The sequence below is a fragment of the Carassius auratus genome, chromosome 18, assembly GCF_003368295.1.
Source record: "Carassius auratus strain Wakin chromosome 18, ASM336829v1, whole genome shotgun sequence".
In the NCBI taxonomy this organism is placed as follows: Eukaryota; Metazoa; Chordata; class Actinopteri; order Cypriniformes; family Cyprinidae; genus Carassius; species Carassius auratus.
Genome location: NC_039260.1, coordinates 7,353,486 through 7,375,040, shown reverse-complemented (window position 1 = coordinate 7,375,040; position 21,555 = coordinate 7,353,486). Strand labels below are relative to the sequence as shown.

The window sequence follows — 21,555 nt, the reverse complement described above, 5'->3', positions numbered from 1 at the left end:
TCTCTCTCTCTCTCTCTCTCTCTCTCTCTCTCTCTCTCTCTCTCTCTCTTAATACCTCTTTTATTTGAACATGGGGACTGAAGTTTTTGGAGTAGATGCCACACAGAAATAACATTTACACCACTTCACAGCGGTGTACAAACTGAGTCTTTCAAAGGCTTACAGACACAGGGGAGCAGCTCATCACAGAAATGAAGTCTCTTCAGATACTAAGACCAGGTATGAAATATTTTTTTCTGTCAAAGGACAACATTTCTTTTTATTTTTAATCAGTATGATTTATCCTAAAATATTATGTCATATTTATAGTCAATATAACTTTTGTAAAATCAAATAGCATTAAATACGATTTATATTTTTTATGATATGGTCAAAATGTATACTATATTTATGACATTTATGTTCATATTATATTATACTGGCATTTACACATCACAGTACAGCATATAATGATGGATGAATAGATCTTAAAATTGAAATAGTGAAGACTAAGAGAGTCCTTAAATATTATGATGTATCAAACTAATACTAATGTTATACACACACACACACACACACACACACACACACATATATATATATATACTTAAGTTAATTATGTTTGGAGTACACACTAAAACATTTAAGGAACATATTAAACAGTTATATAATTATTCATAATACAAGTATAAATAGTAAAAGTAGTAGGCCTAATAAAAAACTAGGTAGAGAGAAACATTACATGATGATAATAAGGTAGTTGTTGGAATTCTTGTTAAACTTTTCCTGATTGTCAACCTGAATTATTTTATTAAGTCAAAAAGAAGAGGAAAAAAGAAGAGGAAATACTACCAGTGACCTCTTGTTCACTACTTGATCCTTAATGTGTCTTATTATGGTCTTCAATGTGCTCTTCATCTGTTAATAACTGACTGGGCCTTCACTTGACCATGAAGTCTCCCATGGATCTGCACCCATGACATTTTTCAATCCTCCCTCCCAAATATGCCTTTGTTCCATCACATAGCAGCAGATGAACCGGTGTCTAATCTATTGCCTTTTTCCCGGTGCACATTGTGAACAGACAATGCCAGCTGAATTAGATGGACTACTGCTTCCACTGAGCACTTGACATGAATGGCAGGATCCATTCTGACAGGACTAAACCTAACTTCCTAGCATGGTTATATGGCATTTTAGCCAGTTCATTACACATTTCCATATGCCAGAATGGCAGGGCAGAGCTTTGAAGTTGTTTTTTGATTGAAGGTTGAAAAGGAAAACAAGAAGAAGAGAAAAACATTTTTTAATTAACCCCTAGTTATTCCTTACTTACAGGTCACACTTGTGATCCAAAATAGACTGAAGTGTAATTTATATATATTTTTGGTGTGTGTGTGTGTGTGTGTGTGTGTGTGAAGAGTTCAGATGCAACAATTAGACAATATTCACCTCTAAATTACACACCATTTATTTATGTGTAAAATACTTCAAAAATAATATTCCTTTCTTTTCTTATTAATATTGTTTAAATTGAAAATAGAGCAATATTATTTAAATTCCAGCGCAAAGACATCTAGGGGCAGAAATAAAGAAAAATGTAATGCCATCATGTTCCCTTGTTACTTAATTACTTTACTTTATTACGTTTATTCCATTCAGATTTATATTTATACATTATCAAAAATAATCATAGCTGATTTGTAGTTTGTACCCCAGAAAACTGCTCTGTATATTTATATTTCTCACTTCCTGTGGTGGTCAAAATGTGGTGGTTCTGACCATGAAAATCACCTATGTGACTATTTAGCCTTTTGTAATCATATCCACATTTTTGTTTATGTGTTCATATAGCAAGTGCCACAAAAGTCACCAAGTTTGATCTTCATCTGTACTATTCTGATTAAATCACAACATGACCAAAGACCCCCAGATGGTTAAAACATTAATGATCATGGTCTCATAATTCAAATAATTCAATGACTATATATATATATATATATATATATATATATATAGTTTTACACAGAAATAAAAGTGATTATTTTGTATGTGTGATGCAGAATATAAAACTACAGTCTTATACATTTCTGAATAACTAGTTGTGTTTTCGGAGAACTATTTTTCAACAGTGGCAAAAAAGTGACATGAAATACCTCTGATGAGGATAATGTCTTTTTACTACAGCTTGTGTGGCATTATGGAGACCAAACAGATGTGTTTCCTGTCTACTTGGGCTGATCATCTATTTGGGCTGTGCTGCATCCTTCAACATCAGCCCAATGACAACAGGCCTGCGCTCTGCCTTTTCTGCCACACGTAGCAGCAGCATATTGGGTGGCACTCAACGAGCTGTGACCTTTGACCGCCTTCTAGTCAACATCGGAGAAGATTTCAATCCAGAGACGGGCACTTTCCGTTGCCGCCTGCCTGGTGCGTACTACCTCTCATTCACAGTGGGAAAGTTCCCGAAAAAGATGCTGTCGGTCATGCTGGTGAAGAACGGGATGGAGGTGCAGGCCATGGCATATGATGGATACCAGAACCAGGGCCGCAAGGTTCAAAGCCAGAGCGTGATGATCAGTCTAAAACCTATGGATACAGTCTACCTGCTGCTTCAGGAGAATCCCCACTATGCCATCTACAGCAATGTCGGACCATACATCACATTTAGTGGTTATCTCATCTACCCAGACTCTACATCTTCTGTTGGATATCTCAATAACCACCTATCTCCTCCAGGCCTTCATCTTCCGGGTTGTCCTCCCCCTGTAGATGCCTATTATGATTGGAGAAGAAGAACAACCATTGAGGAACCACGTTCTGCATTTTCAGTGGCAAGAACTAGATCAGCGCTGGGAGAAAGCAGAGGGCATCGTGAAAGAGAGGCTCTCACGTTTGATGTAGAGTATGTGAACATTGGTGGCCATTTTAACAAAACATCCGGACATTTTACCTGCCACTTCCCTGGTGCGTACTACTTTGCTTTTACCGTGGGAAAGCACCCTCGTCGTGCGGTTTCAGTGAAGCTGATGACGGGCAAAGGGGAGGTGCGGGCCATGGTGTTCGACGAGGACATGTCGCGGCGGAGAGAGATGCAGAGTCAGAGTTTGCTGCTGTCACTGAAAAGAGGAGACACTGTCTGGCTGTACAGTCAGCAGGATGAAGGTTATGCCGTTTACAGCAACCAGGGAAGATATACAACCTTCTCTGGTTTCCTGGTCTACCCTGACGGCGAATCCATGAACATAGACAGAACTTTCCCTTGAGAACCAAAGCGTAACGTTATTGCCTAACACACACACACACACACACACACACACACACATATATATATATATATATATATATATATGTATACACACACACACATACATAACATATACTAAATTACAAGTGTAAAAAGTATACCTACGCTTTAGTTTAGTTTAGAATGGAATTTGGAACAATGTGAAAGCCCTTATGGTTAGCAGATCATTAGTTATTGTACATTAAATTGGAACTTTAATTAACATATATTCGTATTAAATGTAAAAGATCGACTGATCTGTTAAGCACTAGCATATATCCCTTTTGTTAACTCATTAGTGAATGTTACTATAAATGTACTATTTCTTGTAAGCTCTATTTGTTTAGAATGTTATGTTAGTGTAACAGTCTCACATGGTTAGAAAGTAAAATGTACGCAGGCACAGTTGATGCTGATTTTATTGTTCCATTGTAATTACTATTGTTAACATGTAGCCTAGTACTTTAACAAATATTAAAAATGTCCGATATCTTTCTCATGGTTTATTTATTATTATTATTTTATTTTATTTTTTTTTAGCACAAGACCGAAATCTATAAGTGTTTAGTTTCATAGTATTAATGCTTATGTTTATCCTTTTTTAATTTATTTTACATCACATAAAACAATGAAATAATCATTTCTAGCATTTAAAAACAACCAAAAGGTGGAGCTTTGTCTGTCTTCTCAGTAAGTATTTACACAAAACTGCTGTTCAAAAATAAGAGACTATTTAAAAAGAGCATGTATCTTTTTCATATATTTACATTATACATTTAAATGACTGTAAATTTAACATGTTAATTTAGTGAAAAAAAAGTTTAAAATGATTTTTAATGGTTTAATTTTATTATCAGTTTTCTTTTTGTTAACTGTAATAACCCTAATTCTTGAGAAGTCCTTATCATTTTACAAAAGTAGGCCTATATGTGTCAATATATATATATATATATATATATATATATAGTGTGTGTTTTAGACATAAAAACAACCAATACCTATGATTGAGAGAATTGTTCCTGCCATGAGAAGCATTTTTTTTGCTCATCATTTGAAATAAGAGGCAATCAGTATTTTATTCACAATCCAACCAAAGATGCTAACTTTTTATTCAAATTAGATTGTATAATTTCAAGATTTAAATCAAAAATAGAGTTTTCTGATTCAGATTTTTTAAAATGTTACATAAGACATTTGCACAAATCAAAAACAGGCTGAATGAAAATTCAAGTTCACTCTTTGACAGCAGGTGGTGCTTACGAAAAGCTGCGATATAGCCTTTCCTCGGTTACCGCTATAAACAAAGCAGCAACATGCTTATAAACACTACTTCATATGAAGGTACGAGGAAAAGAAAATGGCATCGAAACGTTTCTGATATCGGCCAGTTACCATGAGTGAAATATTCATATAGCTCCCTATACCTCCAATTCAATGTTTATATTTTAATATTTTGTGCATCACAAACAGTCTCTTTGCATTCGTCTTTAGCATTCCTGGCCTCTTGGCTGTTTACAGACTTCATAGCATTTCCAGACAAATGTCATTTTGGGAAAGTATGGCAATGCAGTATCTGCAGCAATGCAGCAATTCTGGAAAACAGATCAGTTGGTCTACTGGTGTATCTCAAATTTTTTATGCAAAATTTTACCTGATATCATGAGGCAGATAGTGGCGGGGCCAAAATGCATTTGAAAAATAACAGAGGACACTGAGTGAGTTGAAAAGGTCACGCTTGACGTAGGCGGAAGTTGGGTCACACCAATGTCACTGCCTCGCTCAATGACATGAGCTCAGGACATCAGAGAAGAGAGAAGGGAATGAGCTTAATAAATCAATTATATCAATATTGGTAACTTTAGAGAAGTATTGACACATTTGGTTTGATTATTGTATAATTTTAGGGGGAAAAAACTTAATTTATGACTTAACAAGCATTTGGACTTTTCACACTTGAAATAGTTAACCCTGGGTAAATCAAAATGTAATACTGCGTTATCAGTTAATTGTGGGAATTGATAAGCTGACATTTAACTCTATCTAAATCCTGGGTTAAAGTTATTGATTGTATATTTGCAGTGTCATTGATTAGAGGCAACATGCACATGACGTTCACGTAAATGTAAAATGCTATCAGTCCAGTCTTGTGTAGTAATTGTACAATTATTATTATTATTTTTATTTTCGCATATAAGTGATAAGTGTTTTGTTTCATACTATTAAAGTATTTATAGAATGATGCTTGTAATACCTAAAACAATAAAATAATTATTTCTAGCATTTAGAAAAAAGGATTTAAGTTTTCACACAAAGTAAACTTCTGTTCAACAACATTAAAACTTCACAATGTCACAATGAGAGAATTTCAAAAGAGCATGTATCACTTTATTTTATTTAAAACCACAACAGTAAATGTGTTCAAAGAAATAGATTTAAAATATTTTTACATAACTGTGAATTTAACATGTTAATTTAGTGTGGTTATTTTTAAAAAGAAAGAAAGATATTTAGTGGTATGGTATATGGAATTGAAATGATAAAGTGAAAATAAATAATATATTGAGTACTATATAACTGATTGTGATTTAATTATTAATTTGCATATTAATTAATTAATTGTAAGGCCTGATGTTTTACTCTAAATACAGGTTTTAACACTAAATAAATATTCAGAACAATCTATTTGCACATGTTATTATCCACTGGACTACAAATATTAATTATTAAGTGCAAAACATTACACTGAAGTTATAGACCTAGCAGATGGGTTCTGGAAACACAAAGCTGTGTCTGAACCATACATCTTGGGCTGGTGGTTTGTGTCCAGCATCTGTGCAACATGATCAAAATGGTTAATAATAATAAATAAATAAAAAACTATAACATTTAAAATGTCATCTTTTTGTGTGTGATCCATTGGCTCACCTGATGTGATTGATGTGACTGCTTTCTATAAGATTTAATTTCTGTGTCAGCATATGCCACAAAATGGATTAATGTGTAGATTCTGAAACAAAAGAACATATTCCATTGAAGAAAATGTCTCTTTATCAGTAATTGTCATTCGATTCTTGTTCGCATGTTCAGTTACCTGTGGTAAAGCATTCCAACAAACTGCATTAACAGCAGTACTGTGAAGCTCAGTAGAAACATCAGTGCGATTGGATCTAGGGAAAACACTTCTGTTGGGTCGTAAGTCCCGTTGGGATAAATTTTGGGGATCTTTATAGAGATTGAGTCACCAATCGCCTGAAGGAAGAAAGTTGCCACAAGCCAAAGTGCATTGCAGAAGAAAAAGGCAAATGTAACCTGTAAGGAAAAGAAAAGCAAAACAGCATGAAAACAAATCATTACTGTTCCAGAACAAATACTTTAGACAAAACCACATAAATAAGTACTTTTTGTATACTGACATACTTTATTTAATATTTTGCTTACCTTATTTCGAAGTTCTCTCAGATCATCAGCAACCTTTTCCTGTTGTTCTTTATTCTCTTTTAGAGGTTCCAGATATTTCTTCTGCAGTTCTATCCAGAAATTGATTTCATCCTGCAATTTGTGCATTGAAAATGCAGAATTAAAACATCTCTGTGTAAAATATGCTTTGCTAATATCTAATCAGCAACTCATATAAGTATGATATGGTCAAAAACATTATAAAATAAGCATAAACTAAAATAAAATAAAATTTTTAGTTAGACTTACTAAAGGCAGTGGATATTCATCCAAAGGAAATTCGTAAGATTTCATCTGCAGATGTTCAATCCAAGCTTTTGGATTAAACATATATTAGTTTCAATGTTAGTCAAATTCAATAAATCTGTCCAGAATATGATATTATTTATGGAAGTCACACTTACTTTGATGAGGACTTAGCTGGAACTCATGATCCCTACATTGTAGGAATACAGTTTTAGTAGTAGTATTAAAACCAAGCCTATAATAGTTACAAAATAAAATGCTACACAAGACTGGACTGAAGTGTGTGTGTGAAATTGTCGTATAGTGTGGCATATTTTTACCTTTGTGTTTCTAAGGGAATGTGTGTTTTTTCAGTTTTTGTTTTGGTTTCTGCTGGTAATATCTTCTCACTCAGATCTTCAGATTCCAAGCATGGACATTTGCAGCATGTGGCATTCATGAACTTCTTCTTGATGGTATCGACTGCCGTAGTTTTAGCCTGGCTGCCGGTTTCACGAGTGCCCCACGTGACATTGTTCATGTTGACTATGGAGTAAATAACCAGGAGTAGATACCCACTGGGAATGCAGAGGAAGTATAACAATCCATAGATGACCTGTGAGAATTCCTGAGGGTGTAAAGCTGCTGTGATGATGTACAAAACTACCATGCCAATGAGAAACAGACCACTGGGGGTCAGAAAAGTCTTTTGCTTCACTAAATCACCTATAAGAATTGACAAGAGAAGAGAAAGTATTATAGATCTAGGTTAGATCGTATTGATTTTGAATACAATACTGTGCTTTCAAAAGGTTGGGAAAGGTAAGATTTTCTAATGCATCGAAGTCTAATGTACACTACCATTCATAAGTTTTAGTAGATACAGGTGCATCTCAATAAATTAGAATGTCGTGGAAAAGTTCCTTTATTTCAGTAATTCAACTCAAATTGTGAAACTTGTGTATTGAATAAACTAAATTCAAACAGACTGAAGTAGTTTAAGTCTTTGGTTCTTTTAATTGTGATGATTTTGGCTCACATACCCACCAATTCACTAACTCAACAAATTACAATACGTCATAAACTGTATAGACTATATAAAAACATGGACATAGTGTCCGTGACGTCACCCATAGGTTTCCGAAGAGAATTTTTAAAACCAAAAGAGGGCAGAGCGGGCAGCGCGTCACCATGCGTCACTCTGGGGTAATCAAAAATAGGCAAAAAGGTGGTAGCTGGTTGCTGAAGCCACGCCCACCTAGCGCAACGGCGGTGACAGCAGCGACAGTCCATCTGTCACTCTAGTGGCCACGCACTTAATGCATAACTTTAAGGGTTAATATAATTTAGACGGATGAGTGATAAAAGATTTCACCCCCCTCACAGTTGTCATGAAGGGTAAAATTAGCTATGTAAACCAAAATAATTTTTTGCACCAGGCTGTAAACATGTTTTTTTTTTTTTTTTTTTTTGCTGTAAAGTTGGGCATTTTAACATGAGGAGTCTATGGGATTGACTCCCTTTTGCAGCCAGCCTCAAGAGGCCAGTCAATGCATTGCAGTTTAAGTCACTTCCGTATGGGCTTCACGAGAGAGAGCGGGAAGTTGCCACTCGCATAAGACCAATAAAAAAAAATAAATCTGGAAAGTATGTTAATTTACTGTACATGTACTCAATACTTGGTGGGGCTCCTTTTGCTTTAATTATTGCCTCAGTTCGCCGTGGAATGGTGGTGATCAGTTTGTGGCACTGCTGAGGTGGTATGGAAGCCCAGGTTTCTTTGACAGTGACTTTCAGCTCATCTGCATTTTTTGGTCTCTTGTTTCCCATTTTCCTCTTGACAATACCTCATAGTTCATGTTGACTATGGAGTAAATAACCAGGAGTAGATACCCACAGGGAATGCAGAGGAAGTATAACAAACCATCTGCTGACCAGCTGAAAAAGCTGGTCAGCAGAAGGAAGCATTAAGTGCTCCAAAATTTCTTGGTAAACGGGTGCAGTGACTTTGGTTTTCAAAAAACACAACAGACCAACACCAGCAGATGACATTGCACCCCAAATCATCACCGACTGTGTAAACTTAACCCTGGGCTTCAAGCAACTTGGTCTATGGGCATCTCCACTTTGGATCACTGTGCAACAGTCCAGTTCTTCTTCTGCTTAGCCCAGGTAAGATGACTCTGACATTGTCTGTGGTTCAGAAGTGGCTTAACAAGAGGAATACGACAACTGTAGCCAAATTCCTTGACATGCATGTATGCCTTGACCCCTGCCTCAGTCCATTCCTTGTGAAGTCCACTCAAATTCTTGAATCGATTTTGCTTGACAATCCTCATAAGGCTGCAGTTCTCTCTGTTGGTTGTGCATCTGTTTCTTCCACACTTTTTCCTTCCACTCAACTTTCTGTTAACATGCTTTGATACAGCACTCTGTGAACAGCCAGCTTGTTTGGCAATGAATGTTTGTGGCTTACCCTCCTTGTGAAGGGTATCAATGATTGTCTTGTGGACAACTGTCAGATCAGCAGTCTTCCCCATGATTGTGTAGCCTTATGAACCAAACTAAGAGACCATTTTGAAGGCTCAGGAAACCTTTGCAGGTGTTTTGAGTTGATTAGCTGATTGACATGTCACCATACTCTAATCTGTTGAGATCATCACAATTAAAAGAACCAAAGACTTAGAAGGCTTTTACACTGGGCTCGTTTGCTGCTGTCAGAGACCAAGTGCGATTGTTTCCGGTGCCGCCCGCAGCCACAGCATTGGTCTGCTTTCACACTTAGTTGTATCGAACCCAGGTGTGTTTGCAGTCACCTTACGTCATCGCAAGCGCACACGGAAAACGCAAGGAGAACACAAAGCGACTGAGCATAAGTGTAATTTTTTTGTTGTAATTTTGGTGCTATTATGCACAGTATAACTAATTTTAATCATTTTAATTATTTAATTTTAATTAATTTAATTTTTACTTTTAGGAGTGTGTGGAATCAACCTCGGCTCTCTCATGTGTTGAGGAAACAATGATATCGACAGTGTTACGCATGTGGGGATACTTTACTTCCTGAACAAGTGCGCAGCCGAGTCCGTGTTACTTGCACATTCACGCGAACAGTTCGGGAGCAGCCAAACTCAGACCACCTTCTCCAGGTAGTCTCGGGTTCGGTACCCCAGTGTGGACCAGAGTCCGATGACAGCGTTCACATTAGTGATTTTTCATGCGAACCTTGCCCCGTGTTCCGCACTAAACTGCCCGTGTGAAAGCCCCCTTCCACTACTTCAGTTTTGTGCATTTAATTTATTTAATAAACACATTTCACAATTTGAGTTGAATTACTACCATATATCCTAGTAAAAAACTGTAACATTTTAAGTTATTATTACAATTTATAATTTCAAGTCTTCTTATTTTTTTAATGTTTCAAAATATAATTTACTCTAGTGATAATTTTATTTTAATAATTTAAGAATTGTATTTTAAGTGTTTACTGTAACTTTTTATCAGTTTAATGCATCCCTACAAAAGAAAAGTCTTATTATGCCAACTGTAAAAGAAAATGACACTGTAAAGAAAACTGCTGATCAAACTAAAAGATACTTAAATACAAAAAAAAAAAGTTACCTATGATTGAGAGAATTGTTCCTGCCATGAGAAATGCATAGAGTACACTCATGATTGCTGCAATTTTAATCTGTGTGTCAGATTTCAGTTTGAAGCACAGGATGAGGTAGACAGTAGGGGGCACTATGGCCAAAGCTAGAGCTAAATTTTCATCCATATTCAAGATGAACACAAAGCTTCCTGCAAGATAAACAAGGCACTTTAATAGATATTTTGGACAAATTTAACTGTAAAAACATATTATCCCATACAGCTGAAACAGAATAATAAATGCAATAAGATTTTTTATTCAAATAAACATTTATTAACTGCTTACTTTACCTGATATCATGAGACAAATAGTGGCAGGGCCCAGGATAGAAGCTGCCATGCTGATAATCTGGTACAAGATGTAAAGTTTTGAGATAGAGCTGTTCCTCTGAGAGGTAAGTCGTCCTGAGCCCAAGAGGTCGATGGTGTTGGCCATGGTAGAGGGTCCCCAGCGTCTGCGCTGGTTATAGAACTCCTTAAAATCCTGTGGAGCATTTGTGTAGGCATCAGACGCTGCGTTATACTCCACCCTCCAGCCCTGCTGCAGCAGCAGTGTGCACAACCAGCGGTCCTCACCTGACATCACACCAAACAGAGGGCTAATTACTTTAATCTTAGCAGAACTGATATAATTTGTCAGTGGATAGCTTCAAGCAGACCTTGATCATACTGGACGTAGTGGCTGGCTTCACTGGCTTTGGTTGTGTATCTCTTCATGACGTTGTCGTCCATGAGTGCAGCTCCTCTGAAAAGACTGAAACATCCAGGGCTGCACAGTACACAGCCGAACACGTGCTCTGCAGTCTTCTGCAGCCAGTGGCCCACCGCATACTCAAATTTCTGATACCACACCATGGGCCCTTCAAGCAGAAGTGAAGAGATGATTTTCTTCTATTTGTAGTGTTAGGGCTTACAGTTTAATGCAAACCACTATATATATATATATATATATATATATATATATATTATATTATATTGAGACACATCACATTTGAGTTGTACACCATACACTATGTGTATGGTGATATTATTTTACATTTATATGAATCAACTTAAGATTGCATTGGAATGATTCATGCTTACTGTATCAACATAGCCTTAATCAAAAGCAGAGATAGCCTATTTAATGCAGACATTGATACGGGCTATAGCATATAGCAGCTGTGACGACACATTCCCATTCTCTATTGTGGAAAATTCATGGCACAACACAGCCACTCGGCTTAGCATTGTGCAAAACAACGTTCTGATGTAAGACATCTTGGAAAATGTTAAATGATAGCATTTCCTTTTGACCTTTTATAAGGAGAATAATAAACTAAACTAAGAAAATATATTGGGACAACTGAGAATTGAGAATCACTAGCAGGGGGGTTTAAATATAACTGAAATTAATTTACAAAATGTACTTCTTTCCTCTAAAAGGAAGGTTACAATCTTCAATGGTACAGGAAATATTCTCAGCTCTTTCTCTACTGCACACAGAGAACGATTTGATTGAAAATTTTTCATAAGAGATTCAGATGTCATCTACACAACTTGGAAAAAGAGATGGCTTTTCTGCATTAGATATATTTTTTTTACTCTCCGTACAGCCATCATTGTTAATTCTAAATGTATTTTTAATGTAGAATATGTAGAAATGTAGAAAACATAAAAAAGTGCAGTCCATAATAAAACCTGAATCAACACTGGATTGACTTTTCAGGTGTGGCGAGAACTCCGAAATTTGTAAGGATTCAAAATCAACCCAGAAATGTATTTTTCTTGCTTAACAGGTAAGATAATTAATTGAAATGATGATAAATAATTATTCAGCTTATGGTACGACAGAAATTGTCTTTCACATTTGAGTTGAATAATCTTGTAGCAAAAGGAATAATATTCTTATTGCGGTTGTATTTGAACCTTGGAAAGGGGTAACACCAATCTAAGTGGTTCACATTCTGCATAGAGTAAGAGCACATCACAATGGACCATCAGTTAGTCAATCAACAATCATTGTGTTTTGATTTAAAAACATCAATGTGTCCAATAAATCAAAACACAATGGCATGACATCTTTTTAGATTTCCATGTGTACTTTGTTTCTGCAAGCAACCACATTTATTCGAGCAGAGCCAACGTACAACCAAAACAATGTTATTCCGCAAGATTGTGGACCAAAAGTCACAATATGTAGCTTTAATATATCCAACCTGTGCCTGTGGGATGAATCCTGCCACAAGCAGCTCCAACCTCTGGGTAGAGCTTCAGTCTGTCGATTAACAGCATGACTGCTGACGGCTGGAAATCAGTGTCCCCATCCAGGGCCAAGATGTATGTGTTCTCCCTGTCTTTCTAAGGAGCATTGAAAAAAATCATAATGTTGTCAGATAGTCTGGGTGATATTTTATTAATCTGTATAAAGCCTAATAATAAGCTACTAACCTTCAAATTCTCCTTAAGGGAACCCAGTTCTGCACCTGCCTTAAGCTCTTTGAAGTACTGTCGATTAAGTCTCCAGCCAAGAATGTAATACAAGTACATTATCTGTGAACACAGATGATTGGTGAAATTCTGGGTAAAAATTTTTTTAATCTGTATCTGTGTTTTAACTGGATCTTTAATGAATATTACCTGCGACCATCGTTTTTTGTGACGGATAAGAGTCTTGTCTTTGAGGTGAACCATCATCAAATTGCCTTTAGGGAGGGTGTATTCCAGTCGACCCCCATAAGGGGTGTTGATGATCTTCTGGCGAGGTAGTGCTGGCCTCTGCTTGAAAATACATGGATCCTCTTCACTGAAAATGCTAAGGTATGTAAAATGTTAGTAGAGTAGTAGAGTTGCACATAAGTTCTCAGAACATATAAACCGATATAACTAACGAGGATTCTTACGTGTAAACTTCTTTAATTACATCCACAATAATTTCAGCATATTCATTTGCATGCCTTCCATTATCAACATCCTTGAAAGCATCATCAAAATAAATATGGAATTCAAACTGAACATCACTCTGTTCCTGTTCCTTGGTCTTGGGCCTGTATTTATCGAGCCTGGTAGTAAAAGAAATAATATTGCAATTAAAATTCAATTTAATTATTTACAAGCTGAGTAAGTGTAGTCTGTGTTTACCTGAACATAGAGATGATTATCTTCATCATTTCATCGTAGGTCTCATGCCACATCGTTGCACACAGAAACACTCTGATGGGTTCTTCTTCACTGAGGAGTACATTATATATTTATGAAGTCATTTCATGTTAAGAAATCCAAAGGAAAAGTTGATATTCCTCAGTTTTTTTGATTTTTTTTTAAACTCTGGAGGAGATACATTTGAGGGGTCTCTTTCTCAGATGAAACAACTCATTTTGCTCTCCTTCTAATTTTACTAATGCCTAGGGCTGCACAATTAATTGAATATCTAATCGGGACAGTTATGTAATGTAATTAATCATTCAAAGTCAACTTATGTTATTCAACATGTTATCTTAAGGGGTTTTCCATTATTTTAATTTTAGTTTCATTATAACATTATGATGCCATTCATTTAAAAAAAAATAAAAAATTTAAAGAAGAAACCAGTCCAATGTATAGTTGAAATTTGAGACTTAATACTATAGAAAAGCACTAAAAGATTTCAGTTTGAGGGTTCAGCTTGTTTATTTTCATATAAAAATATGGCAATATAAAATGGTATAAACATCATTCAATTGTGGTAATCTTAATTAATAATCGCAATTATAATTTCAATAATCGACAATTATGATTTTTGTCATAATTGTGCAGCCCTAGTAACGTCTTAGAGAAATAACTACAACATTAAACAGATCTCATTTGTTATTTTTCATGGGAACACATTTACTGTGCATTGATTTAACCATAATTATGAAGTAAAAACACTTACTGCTTCTTCTCCTTGATTCTCTTTCTGATTTCAAAACGGGTATTTAGCAACATGGATTGTTCCAGAAATGCTCCTTCATACATGCGTCGCACAAACAGATCTTGGGTTCTTTCTATTCGATGGATCTTAAGGTACCAGATGTAAACGGTACTGAGCATGAGTCCCAGCCACCAGCTCAGAGCAGAGCAGCCCAAACAAACCAGTCCTCCTGTCTTCTTGTGTACCACGATGTCCCTGGTGTTCAGAGTTATCATAGCATCAGTCAACATCAAATACAACCACTCGTCACTGGATTTTGGCTGAAAGGTCTCAAAACAGCTGGAAGTTTGATTTGAGTTTGGGAGCCTGACTGATGTTGGAATCAAAAACACTGCCAAAACTGTGATCGAGGCCAGGTACATGGGCAGGACGAAGCTGCGGCGCAGGGCATGCATTTTACAAGCCACAACCACAAACCAGCGGCACAGGGCAGAGGATGCAATCTGGATGGCCACCAATGAAACGACAACCGTTTCGAAGACGAGTTTGACCGATTTCCATTCTCGACCTGACAGAGGAACATAAGCTCCAACCACAGCTGACGTAACCAGGATTCTCACCAAACTGGAGATGATGCAGACCACGTTACGGGACTGAGCGACGTCTCTGGAAATGCCCTCTAGAAATGATACATCAAAGAGCGTGCTGTAGTTCTCCCACCAGTTCACAGAAACACAAATGGTCCCAACGATGGCAAGGCCAATTGATATATTTATCTCTAGGGAACTTTCGAATAACAAAAAATTCATAGCAAAAAGCACGTAACCTGTGATGATTAAGAAAATGGAGCATACGGGGAGCATTATAAGCCTCTTTTTCTCTTTGGCAAGGCACTCAGCGACCACCTGGAACACTGCGGACAGGATGCTCACGCTGTTTAAGATCATCACATTGGTGACAATGTCAAAATGTGGCATTGCTACTATTGTTAGGACTGCTGCTCCCAGTGCTACCAGGAACTCAACAAACAGAACCTAGAAGAAAGGTCAAATCAAAGTCAGAATGGTTACAGCCTACGTAATCCGGTTCTATGCTTCCTACTAGACTGAAAAAAATGGGTGTAAAACTTTTTTAACTTTACAAAATTTTTGTAGATAACACAAACATTTTTAAAGAAATGGCAAGTAACACTGAATTAAGAAGCAGAAAAACATATTCTAATAATTTTTATTTACAATTTATTTTTTAAAAATCAAGAGAAATTAGTTTTCTTACCCAAAAAAGAGTTTTTTTCGAGGGCATGGTTGCACTCTTGAAAATAAACTTCCATGTGCTTTTTAGCAGAAGGAGAACACTTGGTACAATCAGAACGAAGCCAATGCCTAGTAGGGCGGTCGGTTTTTGTTCTGAACATATAATCTCAGTGTGATTGTTCCCAAATGTAATCAATAGCAGAAATGATGTCTGTAAAGACAAAAAAGGTCTTCAGTCTAACATTTTGTGTAATATTCAATGGATAAGTTAAATGTTATCCCATCATCCATAAAATGATTAGCCAATGATTAGCAAAGCAGCTCACTTTACTGAGAAGTGCAAGGACGAAGACAAGTATGCCAACGATGGCACAAGAGAACCATTTCAAACACCGCACTCGTTTCTTTGGCATCTGATCATCTTGAATGTATGGTACTTCTCTGCACAAATCCCAAGCCGGCCTATTTTTGCAGTTTTGTAAAAAAATAATAATACATTAACATAATATTGTAGCATAAATATTATATGCACACACAAATATATAACCATACACATATAAGATAAATAAATTTGAGCAGAAAGTCAATCATTATTTTTAAAAAACAAATAAAATTTGGGAAAAATATATGTTAATATATATAAGATGTGTGAAGATAACATTTAACACATCAATTTTATATATATTCTTATTAGTAAGTAAGTAAATAAAACAATGAATCTTTACATTTGGCTATTATAAAAAAAAAAGTGTTTAAGTACCTGAATTCATGTCTCTGTTGCTGTTCCATAGTGATGCATGCAGAGCAGCAGAAGCGTTTGATTAACCATCTGTAAAATGGACGAGAGCCTTATAACCAGATGGGAGGGAGCTCTACGCTATTATTCAAAATGGTGTGAAAAATGATGTAACGTGAAGTGATACTAATCAGTTCTTTATCTTTACATAGCAATCATCTACCTGTCCAAGTTCAGTTTAATGTCTAATTTCCTTTGATAATGAAAAGGGTTTCCTCAAATATAATTGACTTACCAGATACACTAAGTGGTCAAACAAATGGGGCAATCCCTTCTAATTAATGGATTAAACTAACAATGGACATAATTCCAGAGAAGAAAAAATCTATACGCTATACAGTGACATTCTAGGGTATTCTGTTCTTTTATCTTAAAAAAGTAGTTTTGGCTCTTTTGTGTAGTAGCGTGACAGTGCACTTGATCATGCATAAATAAAATGGTGTATGTAGAGAAAAAAAGCTGACCTACACAAAGTCCAGTCTTAAACCCAGTAGATGCAAAAAATATAACTGTAACTGAATATGCAAGGCATACACGGAAGAAGGAAATACATTTTTAAGGAGAAACCCCTTCATGATTTTGGGTTTCCATTAAGTAAAACATTCACTAGACAACAAGGAAATCGGTATTTTGAAGATCAAGAAAACAAGATTTATTTTTTGGACAGTTAGAACAGGACGACTATGATTCTGTCATTTTGCATAACTGCATGTTAGACCATGGTTCCAAAACCATGAAAAAAGTGCAACCTTTTTTTTTTTTGCTGAAGAATTTATCAGTAGGATAAAAATGGGTAACCCAAATTTGTGAGTGTTTTTGTCTAAAATAGTCACTCATATACACTATGTGATCCATTTACATCCTACTGTAGGTTAATGTCTAATTTGAATACAAACAAGCATAAAAAAACCATTACAGTATACAAGCAATAAATTTGGATAATGTTCAATTTATGTTGATGAAGTCAGGCAACAGAATATTATGTTCTGCAACTTAATCATGCTAAATCTATATTAACACTAAAATAACTTTTAATCTTGCACATACAGTCAATGGAAAATCATTTAAATATAGGAAAAACCTGTATGACTCTTTCTTCTGTAAAACACAAAAAGTTATTATTTTTTAAGATTTGTGAATAACTGAATCAAATGAATGAATCAGTTACGTGAGTTACAATAGTATTTGATCAGATTCAGACTAATCAGCTTCTCATCATTTGCTCATATCAACGATTAACAACTTTGGTCTGTTCAAGAGGTGAGTATATGGTGGCATAATTTTCCATTTTGGGTGAACTACCATGAATTCCAGTGATATCCAGTGACAAATCCCTTATGCTATTGCCATCTAGAGAACCATTTAGGATGCACAATATCCTGGTGAGCTGATCCCTTAATGTTCCATTGTCTAAAAAGCCTACCCAGAAGAATGAAATTGGTATGGAACACTAACCCCTTTCTACAAGGCATTGAAAGCAGTGTCAAACAAGCATATATGCGGTGCATTCAGGTCTCCACATACTTTTGTTCACATAGTGGATAATATCATGATCAACACTTACATCTTACTTTTTTCATTTGTTCATGAATTTATGATGAAAAATGTACTCAATCTCAGGCCATCTTATAGATGTAGGGGATAGAGGGGCACAAAGTAACACTTTTTGACTTTCTCAGTTTAATTATTATTTTTTATCCACAGTAATTTTATACTTGTCTATTATAAATATGTTGCTTTGTTTCATAATTACAGTGTATACGTTTTTTCTTTATTTATCCTAAAAAAATGGAAGTGAAATGTGACAACATGCCCCGTAGGTGGGGAACATTGTAACATCTGAGGGGTACGTTGTAACATGACCACACGGCAGATTAAAATGTTATCTGATCAAATGAAAAAAATATTTATACACATGACAAACTAAAATATTTTTTAGAAAAAAAAAAAAAAAAAAAAAAAAAATATATATATATATATATATATATATATATTTTTTTTTTTTTCAAATAAAATAGGCCTAATGGCGTTTTTTAAGAATTAAAAATAATCTGATTTTATGGTTTGATAATGAACACATTGCAAGCGCTTGCGACGACACACGTAAACGAGCAAACAATGTTGTGAAATACTAATTTCTAAACATTACACATTGACTGTCGGTCTTTATTCACCTGTTTCTCGCTGTTTCTCATTAAAATTCATGAAAGTAAATAGTGTAAATTACATTGCCAATGTCATAGAATAGCAGATTGTAACCAGGAATGTAGTGGAGGCTAAACGCACGTAAACGCCGTTTACGCACCTCCCAAAAATTCGGAAATAGCATTTACCCACCTCCAAAGTACGTTTATCCACCTCTAAATTGAGTTTACCCACCTCTAAATAGTCTACAGTTCCAATGTCATTTTAAATTAAGCTTATGTCTTTTTAGTTTCATATTGTTCATTATTAGTTTCATAGGTTGTTTGTTGTTAAAGATGAAGTATTTCATATTGCGCTGCAACTTGCCAGGGTTGACCAATTGCTTGCGGTGTTGCCAGTAGTAGTGTATGGGATTAGAATCCCGCCAAATGTATTGCAGTCACAGATCGAAAAATAATAAGCATAAATAAAATATTTAAAAACACGTGTAAAATAATAACACACAAAACCGAAAACAAACATGAATGAATAACAAACAGCGCAGTCATGGATTACATAAAACTGAAACATGAATTCAAAATTTTCCAAATCGCAAACAAAATCAGGTTTCCTGCTCATATGTTATTTTTTTGTGTGCTTGTGATCTTCTCTCCTTTGCTCTTGTTTCCACGTTCTGTGCTTTCGTTTCTAAAAGTTGCAGTTTGAGTTTCATGTAAGTCAGGGCAGCCTTCAGCGTCACCATTGGCCTGCAAGTTCTAGATTGACAGCTGCGCCTCTAGCCAATCAGTTCAATATTAACTAAAGTGGGCATGCTGTGATCTGTGCTGAATTTTTTCACTGTAACTGACAGATTCCGGCTGAAAAAAATAAATAAATACAACATGGGAGAGGGAGAGCTCGTGAGTCATTCCGGGAAATGGGATGGGATTTTCCCCCAGTTTTTTTTTTTTTTTTTGTGGGATTGGGACGGGACGGGATCTTTTTTTGCGGGAGGGGGACGGGAGAGATTTGAAAATCCACTCCTGTGTCACCATCACCCTCTACTTCACACACAAACACCTGCCACAGCAGCCACGAGTCGCATTGGAGTGACGTCAACTCCCCCTTGAACTGATTGGCTGGAGGCGCAGCTGTCAATCTAGAACTTGCAGGCCAATGGTGACGCTGAAGCCTGCCCTGATTTACATGAAACTCAAACTGCAACTTTTAGAAACGCAAGCGCAGAACGTGGAAACAAAAGCAAAGGGGAAAAAAACACAAGCACACAAAAAAATAACATATGAGCAGGAAACCTGATTTTGTTTGAGATTTGGAAAATTTTGAATTCATGTTTCAGTTTTGTGCAATAGAATTTTAAACGCGTTTACATTTTTGATTTACGCTTATTATTTTTCGATCCATGACTTCGCTTTTTGTTATTTTAAAAAAACTGCATTCGTTTTTCAGTTTTGTGCGTTATTATCTTACACGTGTTTTTAAATATTTTATCTTTACTTGTTATTTTTCGCACTGTGACTGCAATACATTTGGCGGGATTATAATCCCATAGTAGTGGGAAGTTCGGATCATTTTACTGACTTGGATCTTTGAGTCTCATTCAGCAAAATGAACTAATCGTTTCTCTTCCCATCTCTATGGGACTGACAGGAAGAATAAAAGACTCGGACCTCACCTGTCGATTCAGAACCCATATGTTGTGTAATGCTCATATGCTCAACTCGATAGTCCCGATTCATATTAAAGATTCGTTCAAAATGAACGACACGCAACAGACTGCATCAAGATTCAAAAATGGATATCCGGCAATTAATAATAATAATAGTAATAATAATAACATTCGTTATTTTGAATAGAAATCATCACTCATACAGCAGCCATTCATCTCATCTCCGGTTTATTTGTGTTCGTATACATACAATATCCACGATTCGCAAGGGCTATAGTCCAATGGTGCGCACGTTTGAAGAGATAATAATTGTATGACATGTTTGTAAAATATTTCGTCATACACAATAACATTTCTATTTATTTTACACTGATTTATGCGATCTGAAGAACCTAAAACAGCTAACAGAGCTAACAATTACTCTCCTCCATAGACAGTAAAAGAAATGGACACAGCGACCCCATTGGAACTCAATTGAGACAAGTGAAGCCCATTTTTAGCGTTTTTTAGCACTTCCGTTTCTGACGCGCAGACTCAAACTAAGCTTGATGACGTCAGCAACCTGCCTGACAGATGTAAATCTTCTAGTAGCTGTGCGTGCAAACTGCCATCGTTCATATGACTGAAATTGTTCTATCTATCCGTAGACAGACCATACGTTAAGGACCAGCAGGCAGTGGAGTGTCTGCAGGAGCCCATGTTGGAGGTGCTGAGGAAGGTCTGTAAACTACAGCACCCCCACGCGCTCCAGCACGAGACGGTGAGCTTGAGCGGGGAGTTCTTTGGTATGAGTGAGCAGGAGTAAGTATTCTGATTAATTATTTTGTATTGTATTTTAAAATGTAATGCCAGTACGCCATATTAAGTTAATAGCCTGCGAGCTTCTCCTCCTGTCTGTACGGTAATGTGACAGAGAGTCGAGTGGTTATGATGCAATCGTTAGCCTATTTTTACAAAAACTGTTTCTACGGGGCCATAATGTAACATAGAAGGAAATGGAGCCCTTTATACATTGTCGTGTATCTTTAGAAATAAATAATGGAAAAACGGAGTCTTTAAACGCCTTTAAGTCTTTAAACGGAATGCTAACGCAAGTAAAGTTCTGCTACAAGATTGCGGCACCCGGCCGACTTCAACTTCCGGTCGACTTCCTTGCCGCCTGCTCTCTCTTGATTCGCGTCAGCTATGACATCAGTGCAATATCATTAGTTTGTAAAGCTGTCA

General features: G+C 36.1%; 2 protein-coding genes across 2 annotated transcripts; one reads left to right on the top strand and one right to left on the bottom strand.

Annotated features, from left to right (window-relative positions):
- The first annotated feature begins 2 nt into the window (after window positions 1-2).
- c1qtnf13 (C1q and TNF related 13) lies at window positions 3-3,763 on the top strand. The gene is made up of 2 exons (XM_026287337.1): window positions 3-219; window positions 2,167-3,763. Exons 1-2 carry the CDS (start codon window positions 192-194, stop codon window positions 3,246-3,248), a joined length of 1,110 nt encoding a protein of 369 aa, XP_026143122.1. The 5' UTR covers window positions 3-191; the 3' UTR covers window positions 3,249-3,763.
- A 2,071-nt stretch (window positions 3,764-5,834) lies between these two features.
- LOC113118278 (chitin synthase chs-1) lies at window positions 5,835-16,526 on the bottom strand. Its single transcript, XM_074559970.1, is given in 19 exon segments — window positions 5,835-6,098; window positions 6,194-6,275; window positions 6,360-6,577; window positions 6,707-6,817; window positions 6,974-7,038; window positions 7,129-7,160; window positions 7,291-7,675; window positions 10,571-10,750; window positions 10,892-11,176; window positions 11,260-11,460; window positions 12,799-12,940; window positions 13,031-13,132; window positions 13,220-13,394; window positions 13,483-13,641; window positions 13,721-13,802; window positions 14,467-15,505; window positions 15,747-15,935; window positions 16,051-16,186; window positions 16,485-16,526. Coding segments are annotated over 19 exon segments (3,705 nt in total). The 5' UTR covers window positions 16,514-16,526; the 3' UTR covers window positions 5,835-6,005.
- Between the last annotated feature and the right edge of the window lie 5,029 nt (window positions 16,527-21,555).

Coding starts and splice junctions, on each gene's coding strand:
- c1qtnf13 (XM_026287337.1), top strand. CDS start 192: ATGAAGTCTCTTCAGATACTAAGACCAG. Junction 220..2,166: donor TCTTCAGATACTAAGACCAG/GTATGAAATATT, acceptor TTTTTACTACAG/CTTGTGTGGCATTATGGAGA.